The sequence below is a fragment of the Narcine bancroftii genome, chromosome 8 (assembly GCF_036971445.1).
Source record: "Narcine bancroftii isolate sNarBan1 chromosome 8, sNarBan1.hap1, whole genome shotgun sequence".
NCBI lineage: Eukaryota > Metazoa > Chordata > Chondrichthyes > Torpediniformes > Narcinidae > Narcine > Narcine bancroftii.
Window position 1 is genome coordinate 72792754 of NC_091476.1, and position 16696 is coordinate 72809449.

General features: G+C 50.3%; 1 protein-coding gene across 8 annotated transcripts in view; it reads left to right on the forward strand.

The window, feature by feature from the left end:
* The window catches only part of LOC138740842 (fermitin family homolog 3-like), a 52509-nt gene extending 46296 nt beyond the window's left edge, over positions 1 to 6213 (forward strand). For all 8 annotated transcript variants that reach the window (XM_069894040.1, XM_069894044.1, XM_069894042.1 and 5 more), the window contains 4 exons: positions 609 to 830; positions 1297 to 1421; positions 3018 to 3159; positions 4166 to 6213. In XM_069894040.1, the coding sequence (XP_069750141.1) occupies positions 609 to 830; positions 1297 to 1421; positions 3018 to 3159; positions 4166 to 4345 (669 nt within the window). In that variant the 3' untranslated portion in view covers positions 4346 to 6213. The remainder of the gene's footprint in view (positions 1 to 608; positions 831 to 1296; positions 1422 to 3017; positions 3160 to 4165) is intronic.
* Positions 6214 to 16696: the final 10483 nt, after the last annotated feature.

Genomic DNA, 16696 nt, shown 5'->3' on the forward strand with positions numbered 1-16696 from the left:
AAGAGGATGCGCAAAATCACCGAGGACCCCCTTCCATCCAGCACGCAGCATCTTCCAGCTGCTCCCGTCAGGGGATAAGATCCAGGAGGATCAGAGCCAGCATCACCAGGCTGAGGAACAGCTTCTTTCCACAGGCAGTGAGAATGCTGAACGACTAAAGGAACCACGCACCAACTCTCCGAGGCTCTCATATTCATGAAACAACATTTATTTATTTATATCGATGAAATACTTGTCCATCTGTCTGTGTCTTCTGTCTGGGTGTGTGTTTGCGTGTTTTGTACTGAGGACCAGAGAACACAATTTCGACGGGTTGTACTTGTGCAGTTGGGTGACGATAGACTTTTAAATTAAATTTAGATGTACAGCACGGTAACAGGTCATTCCAGTCCACATCCCCGTGCTGCCCAATTGACCCACAATCTCCTAGTGGGAGGAAACCGGAGCCCCGGGGAAAGCCCACGCAGACACGGGGAGAACGTTCCAACTCCTTACAGACAGTGCGGGATTTGAACCCCGGTCCCGATCGCTGGCACTGTAACGGGGTTGCACTAACTGCTACCATGCCGCCCCTAGTGACTTGATGGTGTTTCTCCTGGTGGATCTAGGAGGAACAGTACGCCAAGTGGATGGCAGCCTGCCGCCTGGCGGCCAAGAGCAAGACCATGGCCGACAGCTCGTACCAGAGTGAGGTTCAGAACATCCGCTCTTTCTTGACCATGCAGAGGACCAACTCCCGGCCTCAGGCAGCGTCTGACTCGGGCACGGAAGACATCAACACCAGGTCTCTGGTCTCGCCCCGCTACCAGAAGAAGTACAAAATCAAACAGGTATGTCAGTGGTCAATACCCCTCCTGGATGGGGTGGGGGGAGTCAGAGACCCTTCCTGGGTGGGAAGGGAGGTGGGAGAGTCAGAGATTCTTTGTGGGTGGGAGGGGAGATGGGAGAGTCAGAGACATCCTGGGTGGGAGGAGAAGGGTGGGGGAGTCAGAGACCCTTACTGAAGGTGGGTGTATGTTACTCCTTCTGGGGGGGTGTGTTCTGATACTCCTCCTGGGGGTTTCTTTCTGATTCCCCACCTAAGGTGGGGTGTGTGTCTCTGATTACCCCTCCCTGGGGTGGCATTTTACCCCTGATCTACCCCTCTTCATGGGACCCGCCGATGGACCCTCCCCGGGTGGGAGGTAGGGGAGATGTGTCCCAGAGCTGTCCTGCGTCGGACCCAGACATCCCGTTCCAAGGCTGGGTTGTCCAGGGGGAAAGGTGATAGCCTCTGACCTGTGACCTCTTGCACAGTTAACCCCTCGTATCCTGGAGGCATACCAGAACATCGACCAGCTCTCCCTCATGGAGACCAAGATGAAGTTCATCCAGGCCTGGCAGTCCTTGCCTGAGTTCGGCCTATCCTACTTTGTTGTCAGGTGAGGGTCGCCAACCTTCCATGTCTGGATGGGCATGGCTTATCATCTCCCTCTGCTCTCCTCCCCACCTGCATTTCCCAAGCCTTGGGGGAAGGGGGATCCACGGAAATGTTGAGCAGAGCTGGGCCGTGCTGAAGAGACTCGGGGGACAGGGGAAGGGAATCCGTGGCATCCACTGAGGGCAAGACAGTCGACGTTCTTGACCCCGAACACTTTGTCGGCAACGGCAAGAATGGGGAAAGAAGCGTGAATTTACAAAGGGGTGGAGGGAGAATTGCAGGTGGGAGGGGGAATGTAATGGGGGGAGGGGGATGACAGGAGGGAGAGGAAGATGAGCTCTGATATGCTGATGATGGGCTGACTGTACAGGCCTTGGAGATGGGATTGTGCTGTGTACGGGCCCTGGAGATGGGACTGTGCTGCGTGTACAGGCCTTGGAGGTGGGACTGTGCTGTGTGTACAGGCCTTGGAGATGGGATTGTGCTGTGTACGGGCCATGGAGATGGGACTGTGCTGTGTGTACAGGCCATGGAGATGGGACTGTGCTGTGTGTACAGGCCTTGGAGGTGGGACTGTGCTGTGTGTACAGGCCTTGGAGGTGGGACTGTGCTGTGTGTACAGGCCTTGGAGGTGGGACTGTGCTGTGTGTACAGGCCTTGGAGATGGGATTGTGCTGTGTACGGGCCCTGGAGATGGGACTGTGCTGCGTGTACAGGCCTTGGAGGTGGGACTGTGCTGTGTGTACAGGCCTTGGAGATGGGATTGTGCTGTGTACGGGCCCTGGAGATGGGACTGTGCTGCGTGTACAGGCCTTGGAGGTGGGACTGTGCTGTGTATGGGCCCTGGAGATGGGACTGTGCTGCGTGTACACTCCTTGGAGATTGGACTGTGCTGTGTGTACAGGCCTTGGAGGTGGGACTGTGCTGTGTGTACAGGCCCTGGAGATGGGTCTGTGCTGTGTGCATGGGCCTTGGAGGTGGGACTGTGCTGTGTGTACAGGCCTTGGAGGTGGGACTGTGCTGTGTGTACGGGCCCTGGAGATGGGTCTGTGCTGTGTGTACGGGCCCTGGAGATGGGTCTGTGCTGTGTGTACGGGCCCTGGAGATGGGTCTGTGCTGTGTGTACGGGCCCTGGAGATGGGACTGTGCTGTGTGTACAGGCCCTGGAGACAGGACTGCACTGTGTGTTCAGGACTGTGCTGTGTATTTGGGCCCTAGAGGTGGGACCGCACTGTGTGTACGGGCACTGGAGATGGGACTGCACTGAGTGTACGGACCCTGGAGATGGGACTGTGTTGTGCTTAGGGGCCCTGGGGCCAGGACTGCGCTGTGTGTACGGCCAGGACTGCGCTGTGTGTACGGCCAGGACTACACTGTGTGTACGGCCAGGACTGCGCTGTGTACATGCCCTAGAAGCAGGACTGTGCTGTGTATATGGGCCCTAGAGGTGCGTGGGATGTGGGTAGGTTCAGGTGTGGATGTGGACGAGGGAGGGTGAGGACGGGTATGGGTGAAGATGAGTGTGGGTGGAGATGGCGGCGCTGTGGGTAGGGACAGGTCCCAGAGTCTGGCCCCTGATGCAGTGACTGTCTCGCAGATTCAAGGGGTGCAAGAAGGAGGAGGTGCTGGGCATCGCTCCCAACCGGCTGATCCGCATCGACCTTGGCGTGGGTGATGTGGTGAAGACATGGAGGTTCAACAATATGAGGCAGTGGAACGTCAACTGGGATATCCGGCAGGTAGGGCAAAAATGCACTCTGTAGGTTGGGGCCCTGTTGGCCAGAGGGGCCAGGACTGGGGACAGAGGGATAGGGCTATAGGGAATGGTCTCACCAAAAACCTTTCCCCTCCCTTCCCCCAAAACTTTTCCCCTCCCCTCCTTCGAAACCTTCCCCTCCCTGAAACATATACCCTCCCTGTCTCCCCTGAATCCTTTCCCCTCCTTTCCTACATCCATTTACACAATTAATTGTGTTGCCATTGTCGATACGTGTGTTGCAAATCTCCTCCGCTGACTGCGAGCATCTGGAAAAATTACCCTGCTATAATCAGGAGGCGTTTCTGCTGTTTGCTTCCTGTGCCCTTTGAACAGGCGTTTACACCAGAGGTTTGCACCGTGAATTGCCTACCTGTTCCCTCTCAGTGCTGTGCACGGACACACATTCCCAGAGGAAATTAATGTGCGCCCAAATACTCAGTGACGTTTCATTTAACGGAACAAACTGAAGAAAATCTTTCCCAGCATAGAAGAAAATCTTAACCAAATACATTCCTCATAGAATGCAATCAAACTTGTATTATGGACGATCCAGTTTGATTTGCCATGAGATTATTCATGTGCCCTGCCGTTCGGCACGGGAGATCACATCTTTCCATCTGTCACGATCTCTGACCCTCTGAATTGCAGCTGCTGCCTCTCCTCCGCCGGAGAAGTCTCCGTCTTTGAGCCGAGACCGTCATCGACGTTATACGTGGGGAAAAAATACTGAAGGGGTTTCCCGTTGCCTGCCTTCAGTTGCATTGGACAGGTAGCCCTAGGCAGATTTACCTGCCCCAGGTGTTTTCAGTTTTGCAACCATAAATTCCAGTTTATAGAATCTGCTTGTAAAAATGATCGTGAAACAATTTCGAGTTCAACTTTGCACAAGCATTCAGGGAAGAAAAAAATGTGCTTGGGCACACTGGAGGTGAGAGGGAGCATTTGCCTCTTGGTGGCCAAAATCTAACTCCTTGTGTCCTTAAAAGGTGGCGATCGAGTTTGATGAAAACATCAACATCGCCTTCAGCTGTCTGACGGCTGACTGCAAGATCGTGCACGAGTACATTGGCGGTTACATCTTCCTGTCTACCCGTGGTAAGGACCAGAGCGAGACCTTGAATGAAGAACTCTTCCACAAACTAACTGGGGGGCACGAGGCACTCTAAACTACACCGTGGGTGTCATCCCACTGCCCCAGGAGCAACGTTGTGGGGGAGAAGGGGGGAGCTACGGTAGTCGTTCCCTTTCAACGTTGGGTGCATCTTCAATTAATCTCACTAATCCAACCAACTGCACCACACTCCGCTTTGAAATCATGTGCTCTGATGCTTGTGTACGTCCAGGGCTGCTTCATTGCGCCCACTGAGGGTGGGCCCTGGTTGTGACCTGGTCTCACTGACTCCTGTCTTCCCTCTTGTCATCGGGTGTCGCTGGCTCTGCATCTCTTCTGCCACTCGTTCCTCCTTCTCTGCTGGTTTCCTCCTCTCTTTCCACCCCCACCCCACCACTTGTCGAGGCATGAATGCAGCTCACTGAATTCGTCTTCCAAGCCCCCACCCCTACCTCGCTGCCCCCTCTCATTCCTGCCCCTCTTGAACTGAGATCTGAGCATGCTATTCCCCTTATCATTTCACTGTCCACACCCCCCATGGACCCCACCCCATCCCATTTACCCCCACACTCCCCAGAGACCCACACCCCTTCCCATTCACCCCGACACTCCCCACAGACTCCATCCCCTTCCCATTCACCCCTATGGACCCCCACCCCTTCCCATTCACCCCCACACTCTCCATAGACCCCACCCCATTCACCCCCACCCCTTCCCATTCACCCCCACACTCTCCACAGACCCCACCCCTTCTCATGCACCCCACAGACCCCCAGCCCTTCCATTCACTCCCAACAGACCCCCACCCCTTCCCGTTCACGCCCACGGACCCCACCCCACCCCAGTCACCCCCTCCTCCCCTGCGATCCACTCCCAATGGACCCCAACCCTTCTATGCTCCACTGAGCAGACTCTGTGGACGTTGGTCACCGTGAGAACGGATTAAATTTGCCCGCCACATGCCAGATCCTCATCCTGCCAAGGTGCTTGGGAGTGGAGGTCGCCGTCTGTCTGGTCTGGTTCAATTCAAGGTGAAGCCACTGGAGCCTCCTGCATTATTTGGACGCGTTCCCAGATCACGATGTTCGAAGCTACGTCGAAGCAGCGCACGACGAGCTGTCGAGAAAAAAATCTCGTTTTATTTTCATTTCTTCACATTCACAAATTCCATGAGAGCAGATTCATTTATTCTCTGTATCAAATTTACAGATGGTGATATATTAATTATGTAAATGAAATTTTTTAACCTGAACCGTCACTCTTCAGGGTGGCCAAGTAATTAGCAGTATTTAAACAATAAAATTCTTCTTTCTCTCCATTTTGGGATCCTTTTGTCAGTAAGGGCAGCTCGGTTGAGGTAGCAGTCAGCTCCATGCCTTTACTGTGCCAGCGATCGGGACCGGGGTTCGAATCCTGTGCTGCCTGTAAGGGGTCTGTCCATTCTCCCCATGTCTGCACGGGTTTTCCCTGGGGGCTCCGGTTTCCTTCCACCGTTCGAAACCGTACCGGGGGGTTGCAGGCAAATGGGATGCACAGACCCATGAGCCGAAATGGCCTGTGAGCCAGAACCTTGATCCATCCCCCACTTGGAGCATGGCGCATGGTTCTGGTCACCCACACAGCAGGTAGGGTGAGGTGGCGCTGGAGAGAGAGCGGGAGGGACTCACCCAGGATGTCACCTGGTTTGGAGGGCTTTAATTCCGGGGAAAGATTGGACTGGTTTCCCCCAAGGCGGAAGGAGGCTGAGATTATCAAGTCACGTCAAGTTTATTGTCATCCATTTGTACAAGTACAACCCGACGAAACTGTGTGCTTCAGTCCTCGGTGCAAATCACACAGACACACAACCAGACATAACACATGTACAAACTGTACACATGCAGGACAAGTATTCATATATACAAATAAATATTATTTTGTGGATATGAGGGTCTCGGATCATTTGTGTGAGCAGTTCCTTTGGTTGTTCAGCGTTCTCACTGCCCGTGGGAAGAAGCTGTTCCTCGGCCTGGTGGTGCTGGCTCTGATCCTCCTGGATCTCTTCCCCAATGGGAGCAGCTGAAAGATGCCGTGTGCAGGGCAGAAGGGGATCCTCCATGACTTTGCATGCTCTCTTCAGACAACGATCCCAGTAGATCACATTGATGAGTGGGAGGGAGACCCCAGTGATCCTCTCTGCCGCTCTTATGGTCCTGAGGGTTGACCTCCGATCTATTTCTCTGCAGCAACCGTACCCACTCTGTGATGCAGCCGGCCAGGACCCTCTGGATAGTGCTCCTGTAGAAGGTTGACGTCTCAACGTCACACCCTGCTTGTGTATCTAGAAATGATCGTCAACATCACATTTGTCTTCTTCACCGTCAACTCAACCCTCAACCTGGGGTTAACCTTTGGGGGTGGGGGGGGGTGTCCTGCAGCTCAGAATTTTGAACGTTCTCTCCAGCCCATCTATTACTTCCACCAAAATGCATGACCGTACATTTCCCAATGTTGTATTTCACCTGCTACCTCTTTGCCCATTCTCCTCATCTACCCAGGTCTCTATGCAGCCTCGTCATATCCTCAGCACCCTCCGCCCCTCCACCTGTTTTGGTATTATCTGTTTTGCTGGGGGCTCTCTCTGGCCCGTGCAACTTGAGCCAGACCCTCACGGAGCTGGTCGTCTGGAGAGGGCAGTGAATCATGTTCGGAGGCCAGACAGACCATGTTGGAGAAAGCAGCTCCTTCTCCTGGGCTGGCACTGCGACCTTGGGTAGGGCTTCACGCCCGACTCAGATTAAATGCTCACTGTTACCATGGGAACGTGACATACCTGGCTTCAAAGATGACAATTCAAGTGCTAAACACAGACGGGAATGAGCAGTGAACCAGATATGGGCACAACGAAATACATACCATGTTTACACATCCATATGTGCACACCTCCCACTCACACACACCTCCCACTCACACACACCTCCCACTCACACACACCTCCCACTCACACACACCTCCCACACACACAAACCTCCCACTCACACACCTCCCTCACACACTCATTCCTCCCACTCACCTCCCATACACACAACTCCCACTCCCTCACACACCTCCCACTCACACACCTTCCCCCACTCACACACCTACCCCACACACACCCCTCCCACTCACACCCCTCCCACACACACTCGTTCCTCCCACTCACTCACCTCCCACACACATACACCTCCCCCCACAAACACACACCTCCCACGCACTCACCTCCCACGCGCACCCCTCCCACACGCACCCCTCCCACTCACATACAAACTCCCACACGCACACACCTCCCAAACATACATACTCGTTCCTCCCACATTTTCTCTCTCACACACACACACACACACACACACACACACACACACACACACACACACACACACACACACACACAGATAGAAATCTCACCCTGGTTGCAACCTCTTCTCACTGCTGCCCTCAGATAGAAGTCCAGCAGCCTCCTGGTTCAAGTACATCGAGGACATCTTAAAGCAGCCTCTATCCTCAAAGACCCCCACCACCCAGGCCAGGCCCAATTCACTCGGCTACCATCGGGAAGGAACAGGAGCCTGAAGATGAGCCCCCACCAGAACGAGGGCAGCTTCTTCCCCACCGCCATCCGACAATGAACCACAGACACTGTCTCATTTTCTCCTATTTTCCTGCACAATATGGAAGTTCATTTATAGCAACGTTTGCATTGTGATTCTGCCGCAAAGCAATGAATTTCTTGACAATAAATCCTGATTCTGAAAATGGTTGGTCAACGCTTCGGACCGAGACCTTTTTCCCGAGACTCAGCCTTTGACTCCCCAGTTGAGTTCTCGTCAACCTTTTTAAAAAAATCTTATTTATCATTTGCATCAGTGACGAATTCAGTATCTTGTCCATAATCGTACAGAATATAAAAACGAGTCAAAAAGAATACATACGTCTGCAATGAATTATATTGCAATTTTAAATTTACAATATCTTCCGTTGAAACACGTTGTAAATCTTTCTCCAAATCTTTCTTCTCCGATTTATCAAATTCAACCATTTACTTCTTCTTAACTTTAGCCGTGTAACTAATAATTTGTCCCCTTAAGTCTGCTTTCAAAGAATCCCATAAAACAAACTTAGAATCGACCGAGCCCACGCTTGTCCAAAATAACTTTGAATACGTTCCCATATAAACTTATGAAACTCCGACTCTACAAGTTAATAGTAGCAAGGAATGGTCAGACAAAATATAACATTCATAATTGAATATATAGTATCTTATTCCTTGTTTTTTTTAACCAGAGATTTTTTAAAAAGAATTGAATGCTGCAGTTCGTTTATTTTTATGGAAAAGTAAATTATCTCGAGTTTCCTTGCAAAAATTGCTTTAGATGGGTTACAGTTCTCAAATTTTCAGAACACTATGACGAAGCAGTAACTAACTAAATGGGTTAAGTTGAATTGTTACAGCTTTCAGAGAGCAATGCTAATTATTTTATATATATATATAATGTACCTGTACTTAAATATTTATTGGAAATATGCTATAAGGGAGATTATATGATTGGAACTAAGGGTAAAATTTCTGCTCTGACCCCTATTTACAGAAATAGGATTATCCCATTTTTAACGGATAGTCGATATTTAAAGGATTGGGATTTGAAAGGTATTCGAATGGTGGGAGATTGTTTTGAGAAGGGTGTTTTTCTTTCTTTTGTTCAATTTCTTGAACAAGAACGAATAAAGTGAAAATCTCTTTCTGTCAGATTTAGTTTCATTCAAACCATTAACCATTTGGCCATCTTAGTCCCAGTTACCATTTTAGGAGATTTGTCCAATAATGGTTCAAATGAAACCTCCTAACACGATTTTCTTATATTAAGAAATGAACCCACCATCAATTTGTCATCAATATTTGGAGCTCATGCATCCATTAAAGTCCAAGATTCTGAAAATAAAATTGCACAATTGGCTTCAAAAACTGATTGATTCCAATTTGGAAGGTTATTTCTTATGAATCAAAACAGCCCGTCCTCTTGCCTTAGAATTAAACAAAGACGATACCACCTGCCCAACCCAGTCGCTTTTCAATTTCTCTTTCTTTTAATGACCCATTAAATACCCCCTACCTTCCCTCCCCAAAAAAAAAGAAGCCTGCCCAAATTAATTGAATTTCAAATTTACAAATATGATCTGAGCCCCCTAAGTTAATTAGGGTGAGTTGGGGTGGGAGTAGCGGACGCCTCAGATGAACTCTTACTGATAAAATCCATATAAGATTTCCAAATCTTATAAAAAAAATTCTGGTTACTTTCTGTAATGGGATGCAATGTTGTAATTCCATTTGCCTTCCGTCAACCCTGCATTATTGTCTGGTTTCCACATTACGGCTGTTCCTACACTTAAAAACTTCCTCTGATAAATATCTAATTTGAAATCATAAATATTCCCTCACTTGATGCAAAGGTTCAAGGTTACAAGATGTGGCTTGTTTTGGACCAAACAGAGCTCTTTCCCATCAGTAGAAGCTGAGTCCGCAGTTGCCCGGTGCTCACGGCAAAATCCACAGAGACCAGGATGCTTTATTGGAAACTGCTCCACATTCTAGCAATCCTGCAGCTTGGAAATTTAACTCTGCATTCCCCTTCACCGAGCCCCTGGATCCCGAACATTGCCATCGGATAATGCAGCAGGGAAACAGGCTGTTCAGCCCACTGTTCGTACTGGCTGCAGCATCCATTTTTATTATCCCCATTTCCCCACACCCCCTACTCCACCCAACACACCGAGCGTAATTTACAGCAGCCTATTAACACCCCGAGCCACACGTCTTTAGGATGTAGGGGGGGTTTGGGGGGGAAGATCCGGAACACTCAGGGGAATCTCACTTAGACCCAGGGAAAACTTGCGGACTCCACACAGACAGCGCCTGTGATCAGCCTTCCATCTACCCCATCTGGAATGTTGGAGATTGAGGTACTGAATGATTAACTATGTGCATATATATATATGTGTGTGTGAGTATGTGTGTGTGTGTATGTGAATATGTTTGTGAATGTGTATGTGTTTGTGTGTGAATGTGTGAGTGTGTGTATGTTTGTGTGTGTGTTAAAGCTGCCATTGTACCACATGCCTTTGTTTGCCTCGAATGTAGAACCGCCCCCTACCTCCTCAGGGTTTTCTGGGTTTGAGTGAAGTGCCCAGAGAGGAGGAGTTTTGTTGAGCTCGTAAACAGTGGAGTAATGAGTTTGGGGTGGATTTTACATCAACCCAACGGGGTTGAAGTTTTGGTGATTGAAGTAGGAGGTGTCTGGGGAAAACCTCAGCAAATGCAAAGAAACTGCAGACAGAAATTGACACCTCCCCCCCCCCCCCCACCACCACCACCCCATCACACATGGGAACAGCCTCCAGGATGTTTTATGTTCAAAACCAATCAGACTTAAAGCTGGACCCATGGGTCGGTTAACGAGGAGTCTGCCATAGGCACGATCTCCTGCAGAGGTAGGAATAGTGCCCTGACTTGGTTTAGAGTCATGAGACAAAGCTAGATCTGGGAGCAGTGTGGCTGGCAAATCAGTGCCTTTACGGCACCAGCGATCAGGACCGGGGTTCGAATCCTGCACTGTCTGCAAGTGGTTTGTACATTCTCCCCTTGTCTGTGTGGATTTTCCCAGGGGCTCCAGTTTCCACTCACCATTCAAAACGTACCGAGGGTGTAGGTTAATTTGGTGCAATTGTGTGTCTAAATTTAAATTTAATAAAAATTAATTGTCGACATCATTTCATGATATTTCCACCATTTTGTTCCTGCTATTATCAGGCTTATGAAGGAACTTCACACCAGTAGAATTATGTTGTCTTTGCTCTGGACCAGCTGACGTCACTCTCTTTGTAACTCTGCCGTTCTGCCTTGGGTCTTTCTTGCCGCTGTATGTGTGGGATGTCCACTGATCTGCTCTCAAAACAACCTCCGTTACGTGTGACAATACATTTCAAGATTTAATTTATTCCCATTGTAATAAAACTGTCATATTACATGAAATTTCTTTTGCCCGCTGTAAGGCAGACGAATTTTCCATTGGCAGAAATTCCCCTAACAGTCAGAGAAAGAGATGCAGAGTCCCCCTCCCCCACCACAGAGTCATCGAGTGTCCATGGATTTGCCCAAGCACTCCCACCACCCCCACAGCCATGCTAAACCATCGGCAAACTGAGTTCCAGACAAGAATCTCCGACAGGGTCAGGAAAGCCTTCAGCGCCCCCTCGCAACCCAGCTGTGATACCTGGTACCTCTTCAGCCAATTTTGAGCCAGCCTCCAGCCTGGGGTGAGCCCCTTGACCACAGTCACCCCACAGCCTTCAAGGATTCTGCGTCTTGAGTCACCGGCAGCCCGCCGTCCATGGGGTTCTTTCATCCGCATGACCTGTGGGACATCTCCTCCCCTTCTTCTCAGGTAGGGGGTGGGGGGGTGGAGGGGAGTGCTGTCCCCATCTTCTGGTGCCTGGTGCCAGTTCTCTGCTTTCCCGCAACCCCTCGTGGCGGCTGCCGATCACAGGCACTGCCATCTTTGGCTGTGTGCTGACTCCCCCTCAGCAATGTTGAGCGAATCAGAGATCATTGGGGGATCAGAGTTGAGCAAATTTATGTTCTTGGGAGTCACACTATCCCGGAGGATTTTCCTGGACCCAACATGCCGTGAAGACAGTACGTAGGCATCTCTACTTCCTCGGGAGTTTGCAGAGGATAGGCACGACACCGGAAACCCCAGTGAGTTTCCACAGAGGTGCGGGGGAACGTGCACTGACTGGCTGCGTCACGGTCTGATGCGGGGGGACACCCATACCCCTGAGCGTAAAGCTCTGCAAAAGGTTGTGGTTACAGCCCAGGATGTCACAGGCAAAATCTTCACCCACCATCAAGAACATCGACAGTGAACGCTGCCGTCGGGAGAGCATCAAGGATCCGTGCCACCCAGAACACACTCTGATCTTGCTGTTGCCATTAAGAAAGGGGTCGAGGGGCCTCAAGACTCCCAGGTTCAGGAACATCTGCTCCCCCTCCACCATCAGATTTCTCAATGACAAACTCAATCAGGGACCCATTTAAGGGACTTGTGCACTTGATTGATTCTCTCTCTCTCTCTCTCTCTCTCTCTCTCTCTCTCTCTCTCTCTCTCTCTCTCTCTCTCTCTCGGGATTGCACAGTCTGTTCGTTTACATTATTTGTCTACATGTGTTCGTTGAGTACAGTTTTTTGTTTGCACTGCCAACGAGTGTAAATTCTGCCTTGCCACTGGAAAAAGAATCTTAGTGATCCATGTGATGTCACGCATGTACTCTGACAATAAATCTGAATGTTTCTGGGAAAATCTCAGACGTTTTGCAAGAGCTTTGAAGAGTGCCCGAGACTTCATTAATGGATTCTTGTTTGCCAAAGGCAACAGATGAAAGAGCATGTCGGAGCCGCTGCTATCTGGAAGAGAGCTTGCAGTTGTAAGAGGGTCATGTGGTTTTGCAAGCAGAGAGAGTCAAACAGGCTTTCTCTCTGAAAGAGAGAGAGAGAGAGAGGCAGAGATCACTTGTACAGTGTTACAACCAGCAGACAGTAGCTGGGACTGGAACAGCTGACAAGCCCATTTGGAAGATGGCCTGGTCAAAGCCCTTGTGGTTCATGCAAGAGGAGAGGACTGGGTGTGTAATGTTTCACTTGGAATAAGTGTGTAAAAAAAAAAGACACTCTTTTGTGGCCTGAAAGAAAGAGGTGATCATCTGGAGAACCCTGAGGGGACAAGTTTCGTCAGCAAGACACTGGAGTGGCTGATTAAAAAGGAATCAGTTGTGGATGTCCTGGAACAACAAATCTTTCTCTGAAAACCAACAAGAACCTTCCTGAACGGTAACCATTTACCTTTCAAGCACCAAAGCCTGGTGAACTTTATAAATGTTAAATTCTGTGCACAGTATAAGAATTGCCTGCAACCAGTGAACTTGGAAGAATGAGAAGTGAGATGGGACTGTGAACCAAAGAACCTCTCTGAATTTACATAAACATTCCACACATGTGTGCTTAGAATTAGAAAGGGGTTAAGTTAGGTTCAATAAGTTAATCGAGATAAGTTAAAGTGTGATTCTGTTTTCATGTTTAAAGATAATTAAAAGCAACATTTGTTTAAGTAACCATTTATCGTGGTGAATATCTATTGCTGCTGGGTTTTGGGGTCCTCTGGGCTTGTAACACCCTCTTCTCCTGAGATGGTGACATCCTCCCCTTTGTTCTGGACTTCCCTTTTGTAAATCATAGGAGCAGGTGGGGTCTGAGGACATTGCCGGAGTTATGGGGAGCAGCAGGGAGAGCCAGAGGCATCCTGGGAGGAGTTGAGAGGGAGGGCAACATCCTGGGAGGAGCTGAGGGAGGGATGAGAGCCAGGAGCAGCAGAGAAGGCCAGAAAGAGTGACCAAAATGCCACACGGAGGGAGTCCAGAGATGACAGGAGTGGGAGCTGGTTGAAGCTGATCAGTTCATTTTCCTGACAGGGTAACATCTGATGGAGCTGATTATTGACGAGGAAGGGAAAGCCAGAGGTGTATTATCCAGTGATCATTGGGGTAATCAGAGGTGGAGAGGGTGAGCAAATTAAAATTCTTGGGAGTCACTATCTTGGAGAATCGTTCCTGGACCCAACACACCAGTGGAATGGTGAAGAAAGCAGGTCAACACCTCAACTTTCTCAGGAGATTGCGGGGAAGATCGGAAACCCTGGTAAATTTCCACAGAGGTGCGGTGGGAAATGCACTGACCAGTACTTCTGGTAAGGGGTGGGGTGCCAATGCCACTGAGCATAATGCCCTGCAAAAGGTAGTGGACACAGCCCAGGACATCACCGGCAAAACCCTCCCCCACCATCGAGAACATCCTCAGGGATCGCTGCCAGCAGAGAGTGGCAGTAACCATCAAGGATCTGCACCACCCAGCACATGCTCTGTTCTTGCTGCTACTCTCAGAAAAGAAGTGTAGGGGCCACAAGACTCACACCACCAGGTTCAGGAACAGCGGTTACCCCTCCAACATCAGACTCCTCGACGACAAACTCAATCAAGGACTCATTTAAGAGACTCTGATTTGTGCACTTAATTGATTTTCTCTCTGTGTTGCACAGTCAGTTTACATTCATAATGTGTTTATAGTTCTTAATTTGTTTATATTATATATACAGGATAAAAGAATCTCAGGGTTGTATGTGATATCATGCATAAATCTGAAATGTACAAGGGTCTCCGGCAAAGAGAACTCACCCCGTTGTTAGTCTGACAGCTGGTAAATGCTGTAACCATGAAAGGTGAACCTATTGTATATACACATGTAATGGTAAATATCGTGTTAAAGTCGGGATTCCCCCACTTTTTTTGGCTCCGGCCACCCGCCCAAAGGAGCTCCTGATGCCCCAACTGCCATCTCTCACCCCAGGCCCCGGCCACCTGTCCATCCAGCTACCAGTACCCCAACAGCCAACCCATCCGAGCTCCTGATGCCCCACTCGCAGATCTGCACACCATACGCCCGCCCATCTAAGCTCCCGATTCCCCCACCCCCCCAACCCCAGCAGTGGGACCACACTTGGCTGCCCGCCCATCCATGGTGCTACTGAGGCCCCGACACCGGACTCTCGCCTCGGCCCCCTCCTGCCCGTCTGAGCACCCGATGACTCAAACCTTCCGCCAGTACACATTTAATAGTAAACCCCCCCCCCACACAAACTTTGCCCTAAATATTGGTCCACAAAATTCATCCAGATGAAAGAGCGACAGAGGAGGCAGATGAGGCCGTCTGGGAAAAACCTGGCGAGGCTTCAGCATTTAAGACAAAGGAGTTGGGAGAGAAATGGCAGACTGTCCACCTGCACATTCATTCTCCTGTGGTGGATAGCCTCGACTTGCATATCTGCCACTTTCTCCCGCATTCTGTCACTGGGGAGGAATGCGGTATTGGGAGTGGTTCTATGCAGCTGCTGGGGCTGTGATCCCAGGCAATTGGCAGCTTCATAAAATCATGTCGAAAATATGGCTGGGGTAGGCCGTTAATGTCTCAAAGGCATGAAGGTTTCAAATTTCACTGTCAGGCTCCAGATCTACCAGTTGGACTTTTCCAGAATGCTGAGATATTCCCCACACTGGAATTTGGGAGTTAGGTTTAAGGTTTTGATGCATCTGGTTTTGGGGGCCCTCACCAACACCATCCCTCTCTTGGGATCCATCCACCACACCTTCCCTCTTTCAGGAAACCACCCCCACAATATCCCTCTCTCGGGAACCCTCCCCCACACCTTCCTCTCTTGGGAATCCTCCTCCACATCATCCCTCTCTCGGAAACCCTCTCCCCCACCTTCTCTTTCTCGGGATCTTTCCCCCACACCTTTCCCCTCTCGGGAAACCACCCCCACACCTTCCCTCTCTCGGGAACCCTCCCCCACACCTTCCCTCTCTCGGGAAACCTCCCCCACACCTTCCCTCTCTCGGGAAACCTCCCCCACACCTTCCCTCCATCGCGAACCCTCCACCACATCTTCCCTCTCTAGGGTACCCTCTCCCACACCTTCCTCTGTCGGGAACCCTCCTCCACATCATCCCTCTCTCAGGAACCCTTTCCCCCCTGTGATAGTACAGATTCTATCACCAATGTGTATATGTACATATGTACAGATGGTAGTGTAGGATGACTGTGATTGGCTGAGAGTGTAGCCACACCTACTGGCAGGTCTTAAAGGATTGCTCCTAGCCAGACCAGATCATTCTGGACTGGTCGACCTACGTGATATGCTCCAGTCTTTTAGTTAATAAAAGCCTTTGTTTGGATCAACAAGTCTTTGGTTCTTTCGACACGTATTACACCCCCACCTTCTCTCTCTCGTGGACCCTCCCCCACATCATCCCTCTCTCAGGAACCCTTTTCCCCCACCTTCCCTCTCTCAGGGACCTTGTCCCACATCTCCGCTCACTCGGGAAACCTCTCCCCCACTTTTCCTCTCTCGGGATCTCTCTCCCACACCTTCCCTCCCTCGCTAACCCTCCCCCGCACCTTCCCTCTCTCAGGAAACCTCTCCCCCACCTTCTCTCTTTCAGGATGTCTCCCCCACAACTTCCCTCTCTCAGGAACCCATTCCCACACCTTTCCTCTCTCAGGAACCCTCACCCACATCATCACTCTCTCGGCAACCATTTCCCCCACACCTTCCCTCTCTCGGGGACCCTCCCCCACATCTTCCCTCTCTCAGGAATCCTCCCCCACATGTTCCCTCTCTCGCGAAACCTCCCCCACACTTCCCTTTCACAGAATCTCTCCCCCACACTTTCCCTCCCTCGCTAACCCTCCACCATATCTTCCCTCTTTAGGAGACCCTCTCCCACACCT